Below are 17,378 nucleotides of genomic sequence, written 5' to 3' on the forward strand. Positions count from 1 at the left end.
ATATATTTATAATCAATCAATTTTTTAAGAGATTTCGTGTTTGAGTTGAGGAGTTTAAATATGTTGTTTTATCAAATCAATGTTATTGCTTTTGTTATCAATGAAAATTATTGTGCTAATAATTATTATTTATAAATATATATTATGCCTTTGAACAATAATTGATTAAAACATTCTGCCAAAATACCTTAAAAATAATTTTTATAAAATGAGATCTAAAAAAAAAAAATTACTATAAGGTGGGAGATATAATTTATAATAGGTACAAAAAAAAACACATGCAATTCATTCAATAACAGATGTGGGGGATTAAAGTCGCTTAATATTTTTGAAGTATTTATAAAAAATGTGGCCATACGATAACAATATAATAATTTAAGATAAACCATAATTGAAATAAATAAATAAACCTTATCCATAGAATCAAACCCTGTAAAATACTTGAATACATTCAAAGCTACAAATAAAAAAAAACCCAAGGCGATAAACCATTTAAACATAATATATTTCTAATAAATTTAGAAAATACTTTGTACACAGGTAAACAGTTTTTTTTTCATATGTATCAAAACATACAGACGTGTATTCGTAAATACACTGTGTATACTCATCTACTGTTTTTTATACTTGTGTACTCATAATGAAAAACTTGTAATCACGTATCCGTAAAAAACAGTCATTAAGGTACACACAGAGTGAATCCTTACGAATACACCATTAATTTTTAGCTATTCAAGTAACTGTCTACCTATAAAATGTAAAATGAAAAAAAAAATCTAAACATCATTACTAAACTCATTTTGATAAATGTTAGTATTTTCTCGTGGTCGTTGCTACTTTTTTTTTTTGTACATATAGTCCATTAGTATTTTATTTATTATACTAAACCGCTAATTATTAATAATTTTACATAGTTTATATTACAAAGTCTTTGTATGAAAAATATTACTGGATGCATGGTAAAAATAGTATATATTTATTTTTCAATAATGCGTAATATTATTTATTATAATAAACGATTATTGTTAAGTGACTTTGGTTTAAGTATAAAATAAAATGTACAAGATGTGGTACCCCGCTGTTACATCATATAATGGTTCAAATGTTATCAACATTAACAACCCTTTAACATAAAAATGCTTTTCACTAATACATTTTTTTTTTGTATAAGTAAAATAACTCAGTAGTAAAATCATAAAAAAAAAAAATATTGAGATATAATCATTTGAACATTGGTCATACCATTTAACTGACTTTTGATACTAAGTTGACTTTATCCTAAATTAACTTTAGTATACAATTTAAATTATAAATCAGACAGAAAACAGCGGAACCCTCTATTTTTAAGTTAATTGCATCATGAATTAAATATATACTTAACATGCATGAATGTTTATATTTTAAATGGTAGTTATTGTTTGTTGATTTTAAACACTATCATTTTTAATTCCTTATTTTGTACAAAATAATTAGAATTGAATAGTTATATAATAATGTATACTGATAACCATAACGCCAATCGGTAATTTATAGGAATAGAAAAAATAGAAACATTTATAGTTCTCAAACAAAATGGTAACTTATAAAATAAAATTTTAAATCAAACATTATTTTAGAAATTGGATAATTTAACTATCGTTTGTATTTGTATGATAATCGAAGGGTTAACCTTTAAAATAAAACTAAATATTAGTTATTGTTTTCAGTTAACTGAAAGTACAAAAAACAATAAGATTATAACAGAATAACTAACATAGAACATTTGTCAGTTGCCTCAAATCCATAAAAGTTCATTTATTGATGTAAAAAAAAAATAGCTAGTGAAAATTGTTTACACCAATATAATAAATATTTAACATTTCGAAAAAAATTTAGTTACTTATCCTTTATCATTTTTAGATGATAAAAAAAACATAATGTTTAGATCACAAAAATATGAACATTTAAGAGGACATACTAATACAATTTTAATGATTATGTAATCATTTTAAAACTCATTTGGGACATAATTATGGGAAAATTATCACAATAATCATAATAATTACCTATCTACTTTCGCCTTATGGATTCAGACGGGTTTGTTGGTACTTTTTCAGGAACTGGTTTTTTCTTATCAGTCAATGAGGGAAATGTCCTACGTCGCACGGTCAAAGTTGCTGATATTTTGTGATCTTCACCATTTAAAGATGTACTATTACGTTTCTCTGTTGGTTTCTCAGGCTTATCGGATCGGACAGCCGACTGAGATCTAGTAGTGGAACCCCCTTTCTTGTCACCTTTCTTCTCAGATTTCTTTTCGTCGATAATATTTGCATTTTTTGTGGCCGGAGGGTTTTGTCTGGCGGAACTACTGCCTTTGCGACTGTTTTGTTGTTTGATGACCTTACCTTTTAATTTATCCTGTAGTTTTAACGGATAAAAAGATCCAGCCGGTTTGCGTCTGGTCCCGATATCGGACTGCAAAGGACTTTGTACCAAGCATCTGATTTCTGTGCGATCTTCAGATTTTTTTGCGCCTTCTTCACGCCAGTATTTTCTTTGAGCTTCAAACGACTCGTACAAAACATTACTGGCCTTTGAATCAATAGCAATTATGTCTTGTAATTTTTGTATAGTGGTGTAAAACGTAACCGGACTTATAAGGCGCAAATCACACAAATTACAAAGATGCAACATGAAATTTCTATACAAATTTTTTCTTAGAATATCTTTGCCCTTTAATTCAACAAACATGCTCAAAGCCAATGATATTTGACAGTCACCAACAAATCTAAAAACGTACAATGAAAATTATAATAAATAAATTGTTCTTAATTCTGGTTTTTGTTTAAAAACAAATATACTCTGTTCTTACCCTTCTTTCATTACATGCAAATTCCACATTTTCATTATTTCTTTTTCGCCATCGTTAACATCAGTAAATTCATCAATCATCATTGCAGTCTTTTTTCGTAACCATATCGGATCACTTTCGTCTTCACTGTCTTCATCCATTTCTCGAGGATATATTGGAAGGCAAGTCGATGTGTGATGATAAAGTCTAAACAAATATAAATAACACACCCCATGACACCACGATTAAATTGTAAATAAAATCACTTTTATTGTTATTTTTAAATCTAATTAGGCAACAATTGCAAATTTTGTAGTTATCTGATGGTAGGTTCTTAAACTAAAATAACTTTTAAATATGTAAAAAATTGTGGTGTTTATATTTATTTTACAACCTAAGCGTGTTACTAAATAAAAAATTACTGTTGTGCTTCAAAAAAATGTCTATTCTGCTAAACAAACAATCTTTAATCTATCGATATTTGGATTTTTTGACATAATAATTAACTGAACAAATGTAGAATACCTGTTGTGTCCGGTCACATAAGGTCTTTGACCATCATAGCCGTCAGTATCTTCTAATTCGTGTAAAAATTCCGACAAAGAAGCACGCCGGAGACGTTTGGGATGACATACGACTATTTTTGATACAACAGCGCGTCGCACAGGACCAACTCTAGTTATGCGATATCCAACATTTTTGGATTCATCTCTCTGAGGCTGAGCAATCAAATCTTGAGGACTTCCAATATAACAACCGTCATAGTTTTCATTGATCGCAACATCAATACGTGCACCAGAACCTGTTGGCTATGAATAAAATATACAATATTAATATTTACTAAATACATTATGCCTATGCGAATGTCATTGAAATACCACACAACTATAAAATCGATAATTGTTTAAGAGAGACAAAAACTTATTCATTTTGAGAAGTAAATATTGAAGTTCCTTTTTTCTAATATTTAAACAGAACAAAATGCTGTTTAAAAAATAAATAATTTTGGAAAAAATGTCAGTTGTGTGGTATCACAGTGACAGTCAAAATATATATTTAATTTAATACTTACAACATAAGAAAACGTAAAGCGAGCGTGGCATAACTTCAAATGCTTTAGTAAAGCATATAATGTAAAGCAATCTAGAGTGCACCACGGACAGTGTAAATCTTCGCTTGCTTCAGTTTGTTGACGACTATTGTTGTTATAAAGAAATTGATAAACAATTTTCAATTTGTTAGACGAAGAATTTTCAACTGAACCATTAGCATTTTGAACACTGCTACTTCTTCTAGATATGGAACCTACGACAAACAAATTGTGATATTTAATGTTTTAGTATTTCATAATATTTTATAATTTATAAAAAACTGTTTAAACACCGTTACCTAAATATACTCGACTTAAGATGATTGTTTTATATAGTACATGTTAAAACATACTAGGTTAAAATGTAAAACTTTGATGCTTAGTTAAAAAGGCGGATTAAGAAAGATGGATTAGTAGACTATGTTTAACAAAAAATTAATGACATACACGCATTACCATTTAAAAAGTTAAAAACCTAGTCACTTTTTTATTGAGGAAAACTCAAAATATCAAATATGGTTATAAATACATGTACCTACCTATTCTCTATAAAATGACCGATAGTAAAGAAAATTTTATATTTATATTGAATCGTTTTTACCATCCACAGTTTCACATCAAGACATTTATTTAAGTGATTTTATTACATTCAGTTATAATAATTCCTAAAGACTTGTGAATTCTCAGATCCAAATATGCTCCACCTCACTAATAGGTTTTTTAAAAATTATTTTTGCATAAAATCATTATGTTATACTTAAATTTATATATAAATTTTAAAATACTACACACAAATGCAAAACTAAAAGTCTGTTACGAGGTTAATATTGTTTTTATATTTTTAGTTTCTACTGCTTGAATTAAAATATATAATAAGTCCTACCTTGCCCTTAATAAAAAAACCAAGTTATATCAGCATTTTTTATTATATAAAAAAAATATATATTACTTGGCCAACTGTTTTCTTTGTTGTCAACGAGAGGATATTCCACAGCAGCGCTAGTAGTAGGCTCAGCTGACCATTTGAGACGAAGCTTAATTTTGTTTCTATTTTCAAAAGCACCATATTGAGGTCCGGCTTTCACTTCCTATAGTGAATATGATAAGTAACATACACAATTTGATATTAAAACAAATATTACTTTGAGACGTTCCCAAGATGCCGATTTGCCAATACTCGATATTGGATTTGCATTCAACTCTTCGACGATACAATCATAATCACCGTCTTTAAGTAAACAACGGTTTTGTTTATCGTGTATAATTAAATTGGCACCAAATTCTTTTTTGCTAACACCATTACCCTCTTTGATACTCATTCTACGTTTTTTTTGACTTGGTTCTAAAATGATGACATGTTTTTATTTACACCTTTATGTTATTTAAATCATCAACTATTTAACAACAAAAATAAACTAGCTGTACCTGTGTTTTCAGAATCTGAGTTTGAAGCCATATTCATAATTCTCAACAATAAATGGTGGGATTTCGATACATGACCATTAATAGTAGCAAGTGAATCAACAGGAATAGATACAGGTGATACGTGTGAAGTTAAATTACAAGTTTGTTGATTGATTTGAGGATTTACTGGTACCGCAGACAGTCCATAAGATATCTAAGTAACATTAAATAAAATTGAATTAATATCTGAAATACAATATATTATTATTAATTCAGTTACCATTGACCAAGGACAAGCATCCTTCCTTTTCTTATGACTTATTTTGATAAGGCTAGTTTCAATTTTAATTGGTTCATTTACATCATTAACTGTAATAATTAAATTAGCATTTAAAATTAAAATAAGAACCATTATGTTAAAAATAATATACAATTAATATTGAAAGTTACTTTTATCATCAAAGTATCCAATGTAAGTAATTGTCAAGTATCGTTTGTTGCAAGTTTTTTTTTCATTAAGTTTTTTTTCTACTATGTTCATCAATAATGAATCAATATCAATTTTTTTCTTAGGCCGCTTGGGTCGTGGGCGATTTGCCCTCATGTAACTTAATGTTCTAACAAGAAATAATGGCTGCAAAAAAAAATTATTAAATAAAAAATCATAACTTTTTACATTTAACTTATTTTATGCAATTAGCTTATAACATATAACAGAATTAATTTAAACTAAAATATGGTTTTCAAGTTTACATAATTAGTTTATCATTAGAATAGTTTTTTCCACATGCAAGACTGAAATTTACTTTGGTCTATGTTATTATTAATTATACTTTAAATAGAAATATCAGATCTTTGTTATCTTACGAGTTCTACACAACACAAACCTCTAATTTTGTATAGGTACCTTTGATAATTATTATTATTTATTTGATAATTATTATTATAAATTACTTACAGAAAATAAGCTGCGATTTCTTAAATATTTATAGATTTGAGTAGGTTCTGTAAAAAAAAAAAATATTATTTGTAATTTTCTTTACTGAATAAATCAATAATTATGTGTACGTATGTATGTATGTATGTAAATAATAAAATTAAGTATGCTTACAATTGTTTATTCAAATATTAAATTTAAATTAAATAATGGTCTCTCTCTCAAAATAAAAAAAGGAACCTTAACTAAAAATAACACCTAAATACTATACATGACATGACTAGACTTTAACCATGGTGGCAGTACATGTAATGATCGGAGAACCTATAATACAATTTCTTAAAAAATGACCCGTTGTGACCCAAACACCCTCTATCTCGTTGCTTTTCCGTTCAGTAAAATATAACTAGTTCAATTTTATTGTTGGTTTAATTAATATTTGTATATTTATAGACCAAAACTTGGCGCTATAGTTTGTGTATATAGTTTATGTGTGCTATATTACAATATGAACAAGTGAAAACTTAGTTATGTTCAGAAAAGATTTCGGCAGCCTAGCAGTCCAACTGTTTTAGTGTGTTAATATTTATTTAACCATTCAAGTAATACACCTTAAGTGTTTACATCAAAGAATAGACTGAGCCTCTAAAACCCTGCGAAGGGTTGGCTAGAGGGTCATCAGTATTAATTTTCCAATTCCTTCCATCATACAGCTTTATATGTGTAAACAGGGTAACAGACTATATGTGCACAGTGCATCACTATATACAACAACACATTCAATATTAGTCACAGTATTAAAGGAACAGAATTATAGTTGATATGCATAACTTAAACACTTATTTACTAACAAAAGTTATTTTACCTGCACTTACAATACATATTTGGCTCGCGAAAATAAAATCAAAATATTTATTTAACGCACTGTCGGACAAGTTTGTAAATTAAATTTTGAAGTAATAAATTATTTTTTGTTAAAGTTTTCAAAGAAAAATATGTTTACTAACAATTTTAACAATAGTCCAACAATTTTGTTTTAAACTTTTAATCAAATGAAATATTACACACATTTTTATAAAATGAGTATACTTCCAATTAATTCGACTTGTACTTAAATTATTTCAAATAGGTTCAATAACTTATGGTTTTGTGTTAGACTTATATTTGTTTATACCTAATGTAATTCCAATAAATATCTCGTTAAATAATAAAATACATTTGTAATTAATGTACAATTTTATTTAAGAATTTGAAGTTTAATAATATTTTGATGGTAAAATTAGGTAGTTTTTAACTGTTATATTTATCAGGGGGTTAGAAATCAACGTGGTTTTTTTATAATATAGTACTATTTCCATGAAGACTAACATCATATTCCTTATAAGGTAAATATTAAATACAAAATTAATATTTACATACAATTTTACACATAATTATTATTAAAGTTATTATTATTATTATTAAAGTTCGAAATACAATTCAAAAGAAAATTTTCAACATTTGATATTGTGCTGAAAACATACTTTCAAAAGCTTGGAGAAACAATTCGTGATCGGCCTGTGCATGATCCATTCTGTTTTTGTCCAATTCTTTTTCCCTCTTCCTTGGAGCCATCCTCAAAAAACCGGCAAACTGACAAGCATACAAGGGTAGAAACACAAAACGTAATAAACAGCGTAACGAAAATGAGAAAATTATAAACGAATACAATTTTAATAAAAAAGTAAAAACTAAAACTAAAAAAAAAAATGTTTACCTATGTAAATCTAAAACCGAGTAGGGTAAACAATGGAAGCGAATAAGCGATCCATCGGCAAAGGGCGAGGCGAAGGCGACGGAAGCCAACAGCCGTTCCTGGGGACAACGACCGATAACGAGCAATGCAGTGTGGACACCTAACTAGCCGAATTAAACGGTCAATATGTTTTTCATTAAAAACGTTTAAAATTGAATATTACAATAAAGAAAGCTTAATGTATTTTTAAAAAAATATTGTATTACATATTTTTATTTTCATGGCTAGACATGTAATGAACTTGTTGAACAATTAATAACACACTTCATACATACCAGCCACTAATCAACAAATCAATATTACTTATGTTGGCCACACTCTATATCTAGCCAATGTTATGTTGTGTTTCCGTTGATATTCAAAACGAGTGCTTTGACTCTTGTCATAACAATTACATATCTATCTCTAAATGATATAATTATAGCATAAACATACAAGTTACAACCGTGGTCGCAATCATGATAAAAAAAACAAGGTATGTCAGCAACTTATGATAACCGCAAAACGGATAACATTTTTTTCAGGCGGCCATGTATTTTTTGTAGGAGCAAATATATTTTATAATGAAGATACAAATGACTGACGTACCTACCTAAACATTTATAAGTTTGTTCCTGTTGACGTGTTTTGTTAGTCATTACACATTACTCATTATGCGTTAAAATATGGATTAATAATTATATTGATGATGGTATTGGTATAATATGATTCGTGTATAAAAAAATTTGAGACTGTACTGTAGTATAAATAAAAAAAATATTGTAGAAAAAACAAATTTAATCTATTTAATATTTTTAATTAATCGTTTGTTGAATATTTGACTTTGTAAATTCAGCGGTATAATCTATTAATTAATACTTCATATATCATTGTCTTTTTATTAACTTGATTTATTAATTTAAATGTTTATGTATTTACTTCATTATTCATAGCAGTAAAAGTAGTGAAAGAGTAATTTAGAATTTTTGGCTTTAATCGACTTTACCACCCAATGCCAAAATTTAAATTATTTTTTCAATCGATGTGTTTTTTATTGTTGAAAAGATGTGTAAAAAAAAAATTGCGGAAACGCTTAGTTTTGTAGTTACAGCTACTTGTATTATTGTTGCGCCAGACGCCTGTGGATCTCCGCAGCGCCCGCGCCGAGAACGGCACCAGGAACAGCGTAATAATTTTCTAAGAAACAAGTGGCTGTAACTGGTAACATAAAAACTATAAAACTGTAAGCGTTTTGGAAAAAAGTTTTGCACCATCGTTTTCAGCGTTGAAAAACAAAACGATTGAGAAAAATATTCAAATTCTAGCATGGAGTAGTAAAGTTGATTTGTTCCTTATTGTTGAAAGGAATTTTGTCTAATATCTTGGCGGCTAACTGAATCTGAATTTTTTATTCTGGAACAGTCTAATCACTAATATCTTTATACATATTTTTTTAACTTCTACAGTATAAACGATTTTTAGGATCTTTATCGATTAAACCGCCTGTTTAATAGTGTTGATAAACCAGTTTAACGTAAATAACTATAATTATTAAACGAATAGCCAATAGCGGTAATATAGTTCATAAGACAATAAATAATAATTGCATACATTCCTGAACCAACTCGTATAGAATATTTTTATAACTTAATATTTATAATGATAGGAAATTTGTTTTTAAAACTCAGTTTTTCACAAAATATAATAATACGTTTTGAAATTAAAATGAAGAATTAGTGTTCTATACCGTCTGCGCGCTAACTAATGAAAGTTACAGCTTAATTTAAGGCATACCCCCACCCAACTAAAGGAATTCACATTGGATAATCTATATAATATCAATCCAATGTCGGGGAATACTTCGGTCTTTAATAATCTAATAATAGTTTTCAGTAATTGTGTAAATTGTATAATGTGTACGTTGTAAGTACCTATATATTGTCATTTTGTCAGTGGTTTATTGTAATTTACCGTTTTTTCGTCTTGTTGATTTGGTTTTACCATATGTAGATCTTAGCGTAGGTAGCATAAATGGCGGGGGTTTTGTTTAATATTTTAATTCCTACGGAAAGACATGAAACACATCTTACCCTAGATGCTATTTGTGATTGTTCGTCAAAAAATAAACATTCTTTCAACACTAAACGACCAACTTACTCTGAAAACGGCAATGGAAAAAGCTCTGAAATGTTACATCAACAAGTGTCTATGGAAAAAGTAAGTTTTAAACTTAGCAAAGTAGTTTATTTTTCTGCGTCTATAATAAGCAGGAATCAGGACCGGAACATTAGAGAAGAAAATGCGACGACTGCACTAGGGTGGCATTTATTGAGGAGGCGCCAATTTTACAATAATAACAGTTAAGGAATGGTAGCAAAGAACCGTAGTACTTAATACCAACTATACATTTATAGCACGGCACTGATAACACTGCACAACATAATTAAAAAAAAAAATTAAAATACATAATTTTTTTTTTTTACCACTGAATTTGAATCTGCGTCCTTCTTTAGCACAACTAGTTCTTTTTTTTAATGGTTTTTCAAGTGTAATTTTTGGTATTTTCAGTGTATTATGTTAGTTTGAAAAATTTTCTAAAATTAATAGTGGTTTTTTATGTTCTTTTTCTAAATTAAGAACAACTAATTTCAAATTTGTAGTTCTTTAAAAAAAAAAAATAGAATTGAAAAATTTTAATTTCCTTCTATAATTTGTTGCATTTTTGTGATTCATAGAACAAACTGATGTAGCTAAGCTCAGATCCAGCAAACAATTCTAAATTGTTGTATTTTGGTTCTTGTTTAAAAAAAATTTTTTTTCAGTATATCTATAATAAAACTATGACATCTATATTTTACTAAATAACAAAATTACACGATGTATATCACATAGGTTTTAATAAATTTATAGATTTTGAAATAATTAAAAAAAAAATGTTAATTTTAAAATATCAATAAAAACGAAACAATAAGAGGTATAAAAAAAATTATAACAAGGTGTATATATTTTTTTTTTTGTAAAAAAAAAACAAGACAAATAAATCTAAAAACACATTTTAAAATTAATACAAACTTAAATTTATACCGCAAGGTGAGTTAAAACTTTAAAATCATCTTTCGATTTCCAGTTAATGTAAATTTTGATTAATATTTATAAATATAGGTACGCCCATCCAAAATCTATTGGTCTAAAAAATAAAAATTAATATTAGGTTATCAAATGGTTTCAGGCTTTAGAAGCAATTCTATCTAGTTTACATATTTCCAATTCTATCTGGGCCGAAAGCAAAGATCATAAGTGTTATTCGGTAAGTAGAAGCTTGGTATGAGTGAATTAAACATAAAACAGAATTGTTTTATATCCATAAGTACTTCCTTAAGTTTTATTTGTTTTTGCTTTGTATGCATGAATCATATGATATATGTATGCTCTGTAGTCTATTCTCTTTTTTACTTTTATTTAATTTAATTAAGATTTTATAAGTTATATTTGTATCATACCTTAATATATAGTTTATTTTAAAATAATGAGGAAACTAAGAATAATTCATATTTTTCATTAATAACTTATTAGAGTTTAATAAAAAGAGAATCTACAATAAATAATGTACATTTTATTTTATAGATAACATTTTCAATAGCGTCAAATGAACATTGTGAACATATTTTAGATTTATTCTTGGAAAATGGCATCGGAATAAAATGGAATTCAGTAGTGGTGTAATAAAATTTGTTTTTAAAATCAATAATTAAATTTAAAAACTATATTATATAAGTAATTGTGATTAGTTACAAGTCAAGTATTATCCATTATTACTCAATTGAAATTATTTCTAAATTTTTTATGTTATTGTTACATAATAGTCATAAGTTTTAGTATTAATAAAGTATTGGTATGATTTAGACAGAGTTTTGCCATGTTCATTGTATTATCAAGGGCCTGGAACAGCTCATTCAACTTTCGAACCTAACCAATCTAAAAGGTAATTTTAAGAACACTATGATCAAATTTAATTAATAGTCGATAGAAAAAATACAACTAATAAACTTGCATTTTTCAAAGTTGCCAATTACATAATTTTCAAAAAAACTATTTAATTGAGACAATAACGACTGCAAAATTTTTATTTATATAGTTCTTATTTAAATAACCCTGTAAAGTATCAAGTTACAAAATCATTTAACTAACACACTAGCATTAGTGTAATATGAATACATAATGTATATATACAGGGTGATCTACTTATCGTGAACCACTCAATATCTCATAGGGTTTAAAAATAAATTAAAAATTTTTTTTTCATATTTTTTTTTTATACAATGTGATCCCAATTTTTCAAAAAAATTTTGTTTTTACCCCCCTTCCAAATGAATTTTTTTGATAGCAACTTTTGAAACTTAAATGGTAACGTATATATTTTATTAACTATTTTAATTGAGAATAGCGTATTAACAATTTTGACTGGTCGATAACCAGTTTCAGATAACTATTTTTGAAGTTATTGAAGTTTCAAGTTTAGGGCAGGAGGAAAGGTGGAGCGTAGGATTATTTTTATCTGCGCGCATTTTTCAACCACACTTCCCCTCCCATCCTAACTTTAAAACTCTTATAACTTCAAAAATAGTTGTTCAAAACTGGTTATTAACCAGTCAAAATGTTAAGTACATTATTCTCAATTTAAAAAGTTAATAAAATGTATACGTTACCATTTAAGTTTCAAAAGTTGATATAAAAATAATTCATTTAGAAGGGGGTAAAAACAAAATTTTTTTGAAAAATTGGGATCACATTGTATAAAAAAAAAATATGAAAAAAAAATTGTTTATTTCTTTTTAAACGCTATGAGATATTGAGTGGTTCACGATAAGTGGATCACCCTGTATATATTTACGGTGTTAAATAAATAATTTATTTTATTACACAACAAACGTATTTATTTTATTTCAGTTCCTCCAATACGTCTAATTTATATGAATCGTCATGGAAAACATTTCTTCAATCTGTGAGATCACGTTTAATTATTGCCCAAGTAGTTCAAGGATTAGAATCCGGTGCAAGGTTGACTTTTGATTTTTTGATTCTACTTGTTATATCAGTGTTAGTATATTATTTACATATTAAAATAAATCGGTGGGAATCAAAAGGATAGATAGATAAATAAGTAATGAGCCTAAGCCCTTAGGTATCCTTCATTTTTTGTGACAGACATTTATATTATTTATACATCTGCATCTTATTCATACATTTTAAATTAATATTAAATATAACACTAATATGGACTGAATTTCTCGGTGGAGATACATATAATGTAGTCAAATTTACTTGTTTTATTTTTCTGGTTGAGTTTACATGTATCCGATTCATGTATGAATTGTAAACATTCATGTATTTATATGAAGATAAGATAATACATAGGTACAATTATATTTATAGGAAAATTGTCTGTCTAATTTATTGCAACTATTAATTTATTTGTGGTTTCCGTATAGAATGGTTGCAGCACTTGGTTTGACTCAAGGCGAAACTACTATATTCGTAGCTAGTATGCTTCTTTCACCACTAATGGTAAATAAACTATTCTTCGATGTACCTATCTATAATATAAAATTTATAATAAATAAGTTTGGTTGTTATCTTTAGTAACTTTTAGGTAATATAGTATATAGTAACAAGGAAGTGTTTTTTTTTTCAAAATATAAATTAATAATTTATAAATGTTTTTAGTGTATTTATGAATTATGCATTTTAACAAAATGCGTACGTCGTTTTGATTTTGTTTACTAAATACATCTAAATATTATTAACACAACATAATATTTTATTGTATCCATATTATAGGGTCCTGTAAATGCGGCAACATTTGGTACAATGATCAAAGACAAAAAACTCAGAAATATGGGAATTGTAAACGAAATAATTGGTTTAGTCTTTTGTGTGATCATTGGTTTTGGATTTGGGCTAACAATTTCGTATTTTGATGAAAGAGATCCAAGCCAATGGGTGACGAAGGAAATGTTGACTATGTAAATACAAATGTCATAATAATGAAGGGGAACAAAATGAGCTATTTTTAAGGGGAAAAGGATAGGCAATATTTGACAAAAATTGATCTAGTAGCCATTTTATATATGCCGACTAGTTTTAAGAACAAAAACTATTAAATTTTTCGATTTATTAAAGTTATTTTTCTCCGAGTTATGGAGAGCTTGATAAAAAATGACTTTCGTAGAGATAATCAATTAGAAAATTAGTTTGTTTTATTAGGAAAAACTATAAAAAAAATTTAAACGTTTATAGTAAAATTTTGAAAACATTTGAAAATTTTAAAAATTGCACTTTAAGCTCCCTAAGTAGATGTCAAACTTTATAACAAACAAAAAAAAAATAAAATCGGTTTAGGAGACACTTCAGAAAGTGACTACGCGTTTTAGTCTTTATCTATTAAAAAATTGGCGCTTTCCGTTCCCCTCAAAGATTTATATAAAACATAATATTTTCTATTTGTGAATTTATTAAGACACAAATTGTGTATTATTATTGTGCATTTCAGGACAGATATCAGAAGTTTATGGGTCAGTATTGTTCTTGCATTTCTCACCGGAATAGCAGTACCAATAGCTTTATTGGGAAATAATACATTTTCGTTAGTGGGAGTAGCAATTTCGACATCACTACTTCCTCCTGCTGTAAACGCTGTACGCATTTTATCAATTATAATAAAACATTTAAAAAATGATAATATATTACTGAACGGCTACTATTGATAGGCTGTTTATTTATTTTTGTCCGCTTAGTATCAAAAAACGCTTCCTTATTTTTTTCAAAAATTTTATTTCAATTGTTTTAGAGATGAATTTTTGAAAACAAGGAAAGGGCTTTTTTTAATTTTGCTACAAATTCATAAAATGGGTAACAATAGAAAACTAGATGTTCAAAATGTTAGTTTTTATGTGTAATTTCGTTGTAAAAATGATTCATGATTGAACATATGTGTAGGTAATAATTTTTTTTTATTTCATTAAAAAAATGTGTAGACCTACTAATTATTATATTGGTTATTTGAGTTATTTTAATTCCTAAATCTAGGCCAATCATGAGCCAAATAATTGAGGTTTTTATTTAATTTTTCTTAATTAAAGTCTTTAGAAATAATATCAGAAATATCCGAGATGAAAAAATCTAATGGGTATGATTTTTTGTGGATTATACCATAGGTATCATTGATTTTGTAATATATGTAAAGAACATGGGCGTTTCTAATTACTACGAATTATGAATTAGTAAGATTTTTAAAAGCCTATACTATAGTCTTTAATATTTTTTAGTTATTTAATACTATAAAAAATATTTAAAATTAATTTTTTTTAAGGGACTTTTGTGGGCTTTTGCCGTTAAGAATATTGGACAAACTTCAAATACTATTAACTTGCAGTATTCGTCATTCCGGTCGGTTGATTTTGCTATAAAAGGAGCGATGAGTATGTGTTTGACATTCATCAATATTATATGTATATTTGCATGTGGCATAGTCATTCTTAAGGTACGCCATTTTATAGGTACTTATTAAATGTTGACTATTTAGTAATCATGTAAGCATAACCATTAAGTACAAGTACATCTGTTTTTTTATAAACTACTTATACAGATTAAAGCTGTAGCTCCAAAAAAGAGCAGTAGTGCAAAACCATTAATTAGTGAATATTTGGAAGCATTTAAAGATATAAACTATGGTTTGCCAGAAGATGAAACAAACTATCTAACTTCAAGGCATGTGAACATAGTATTACTATGATATAATACTATATATCATATTCTTTTTATTCATAATAATATATATTATATTCTTATTTAGAATAATGTTAAAATAATAGGTTAAAAGAAGAATATGTTTCAGTTTTTGGTCTCTCTTCGAATACAATAAATTTACACAATTCTTGTTTAACCCCTAGGTACAATCCTTTTGACGTAAGTAAAATGTAGAAGTAAACATTGATCAATCATATAACTTATCAAGTATTTTTTTATAGTTAACTTTTGTTACTTGGTCACCTGGATATAAAACACAGCATAGCTCGCAAGCGTATTATAGCACACATTCGGACTCGAGATCAGCTCATTTGCTAAAGAAAAAAATGAAAACCTTAAGTATGTACTTGAGTTTGGAGGTTATTGTAGTAGATTCACTTTTGGTTTTTATGATATTAAAAGGTTACTATATTAAATAGTTACATATTAATGTGATGATTTTAGTTTAGCTAATGTAAAATGTAATGAATTTAAATTGGACATAAATAAATTCAATTAACAGACGATACTTCTTGAATTTTTTAGGGAACATTTAAAAGACTAAAACCTGAAACGGGATGTGATGGGAAAATGTCTATTTCGGAGTTCAGTGTTGCCGAATGACAAAAATTAAATATTATAATTATAATTACTTAAATAATTATAAACAGGACTTAATTATCATTAATCATTCAGCATATTTTATAAACTATTTATATAAATAGGGGGAACATAAAATACGTTAATTCTCCTGTCTTTTTATATTACCCACTCAGTCTAAACACATTATTTCGGCGGCGGTACGCGTTTCCATGGTCAAGCGGGACTTGTATATTTAGACAATTATTATACATAATATTTAAATAACGGGACTTGAATAATATTATTTAATAAACCCCCTCCACAATATCATAACACACCCCACCCGCTTAGGGTTTTTCATTTTAATACATCTATGACTTACGTACATTGGTCTGTTCAAGTTGATTTAACTAAAATATATAGATGCAAATATAAAGTACAAATAAATTAACAATTATTAATAGTGTTATAAAGTCGTTGTATAATGTTGTTAATTATTTATAGATCCTATACATGATAATAACTCCACTGGATCTCTCAGAAACATGTTCGATTCACCAACTAAACGATTTGTCGTTACACCTGTTACTTTGGCCAACACATCTGATGCATAAAAATATTAGCTAATGAAGTAATAGTTTTTATCATTTTATTTTTATATTGGTTTTTTTTATATATTATTATTATTTTTTATTTTATTAATTTTTGTTGCATATAATATTATTTTTTAAATAAATCTACAAATGTACTTTATACATATTTACATTTCATACAATTTGATTGGCCACTTTTTTAATGTTTTAATCGAATGTTAATAGAGATCACTAATAAGGTTTAGTTTTGAAAAACGTTTTATGGATGTTTCACAACAATGCTTTTGGAGTCCTTTGGGTATTTTTTAGGGGATGTCTAAATACTGAAAGAGAAACGAAAGGACAGACACCGTCCATACCTTTTAATAATCTCTACAAGT

General features: G+C 27.2%; 2 protein-coding genes across 7 annotated transcripts; one reads left to right on the forward strand and one right to left on the reverse strand.

Annotated features, from left to right (window-relative positions):
- Positions 1 to 484: 484 nt before the first annotated feature.
- LOC126846254 (polycomb protein suz12-B) lies at positions 485 to 8,131 on the reverse strand. The gene is made up of 12 exons (XM_050585538.1): positions 8,021 to 8,131; positions 7,788 to 7,896; positions 6,286 to 6,332; positions 5,778 to 5,961; positions 5,608 to 5,696; positions 5,349 to 5,541; positions 5,066 to 5,265; positions 4,873 to 5,011; positions 3,906 to 4,138; positions 3,359 to 3,642; positions 2,855 to 3,040; positions 485 to 2,770 (listed from the first exon to the last, which is right to left on the reverse strand). The coding sequence occupies exons 2-12, from the start codon at positions 7,876 to 7,878 to the stop codon at positions 2,050 to 2,052; spliced, it is 2,367 nt and encodes a 788-aa protein (XP_050441495.1). The 5' UTR covers positions 7,879 to 7,896; positions 8,021 to 8,131; the 3' UTR covers positions 485 to 2,049.
- Positions 8,132 to 9,884: 1,753 nt separating this feature from the next.
- Positions 9,885 to 17,123, forward strand: LOC126841479 (uncharacterized). Of its 6 annotated transcripts, none has more exons than XM_050577987.1 (13): positions 9,885 to 10,255; positions 11,268 to 11,345; positions 11,663 to 11,757; positions 11,946 to 12,020; positions 12,986 to 13,135; positions 13,528 to 13,603; positions 13,877 to 14,061; positions 14,589 to 14,733; positions 15,408 to 15,578; positions 15,684 to 15,805; positions 15,988 to 16,003; positions 16,066 to 16,183; positions 16,910 to 17,121. In XM_050577987.1, exons 1-13 carry the CDS (start codon positions 10,070 to 10,072, stop codon positions 17,017 to 17,019), a joined length of 1,527 nt encoding a protein of 508 aa, XP_050433944.1. In that variant the 5' UTR covers positions 9,885 to 10,069; the 3' UTR covers positions 17,020 to 17,121. The 6 variants fall into 6 exon arrangements, with proteins under 6 accessions (XP_050433944.1, XP_050433962.1, XP_050433937.1 ...); XM_050577980.1 differs by having other exon boundaries at positions 9,886 to 10,255; positions 15,910 to 16,003; positions 16,910 to 17,118; XM_050578005.1 differs by lacking the exon at positions 16,910 to 17,121 and having other exon boundaries at positions 15,933 to 16,003; positions 16,066 to 16,173.
- Positions 17,124 to 17,378: the final 255 nt, after the last annotated feature.

This window comes from Adelges cooleyi, unplaced genomic scaffold (genome assembly GCF_023614345.1).
Source record: "Adelges cooleyi isolate 19-005CV unplaced genomic scaffold, UGA_ACOO_1.1 ACOO_flye_CR_arks_rails_tigmint_CR_PRNA_108, whole genome shotgun sequence".
Classification (NCBI taxonomy): Eukaryota; Metazoa; Arthropoda; class Insecta; order Hemiptera; family Adelgidae; genus Adelges; species Adelges cooleyi.

Bases quoted from the DNA above. Each gene is read 5' to 3' on its own strand.
- LOC126846254 (XM_050585538.1), bottom strand. From the start codon at position 7,878: ATGGCTCCAAGGAAGAGGGAAAAAGAATTGGACAAAAACAGAATGGAT. The intron at 5,542-5,607 runs GTAACTGAATTA...AATGTTACTTAG, and splicing joins ATGCTTGTCCTTGGTCAATG to ATATCTTATGGACTGTCTGC. The intron at 3,643-3,905 runs GTAAGTATTAAA...TTTTATTCATAG, and splicing joins GCTTTACGTTTTCTTATGTT to CCAACAGGTTCTGGTGCACG.
- LOC126841479 (XM_050577980.1), top strand. From the start codon at position 10,070: ATGGCGGGGGTTTTGTTTAATATTTTAATTCCTACGGAAAGACATGAA. The intron at 12,021-12,985 runs GTAATTTTAAGA...ATTTTATTTCAG, and splicing joins GAACCTAACCAATCTAAAAG to TTCCTCCAATACGTCTAATT. The intron at 13,604-13,876 runs GTAAATAAACTA...TCCATATTATAG, and splicing joins TGCTTCTTTCACCACTAATG to GGTCCTGTAAATGCGGCAAC.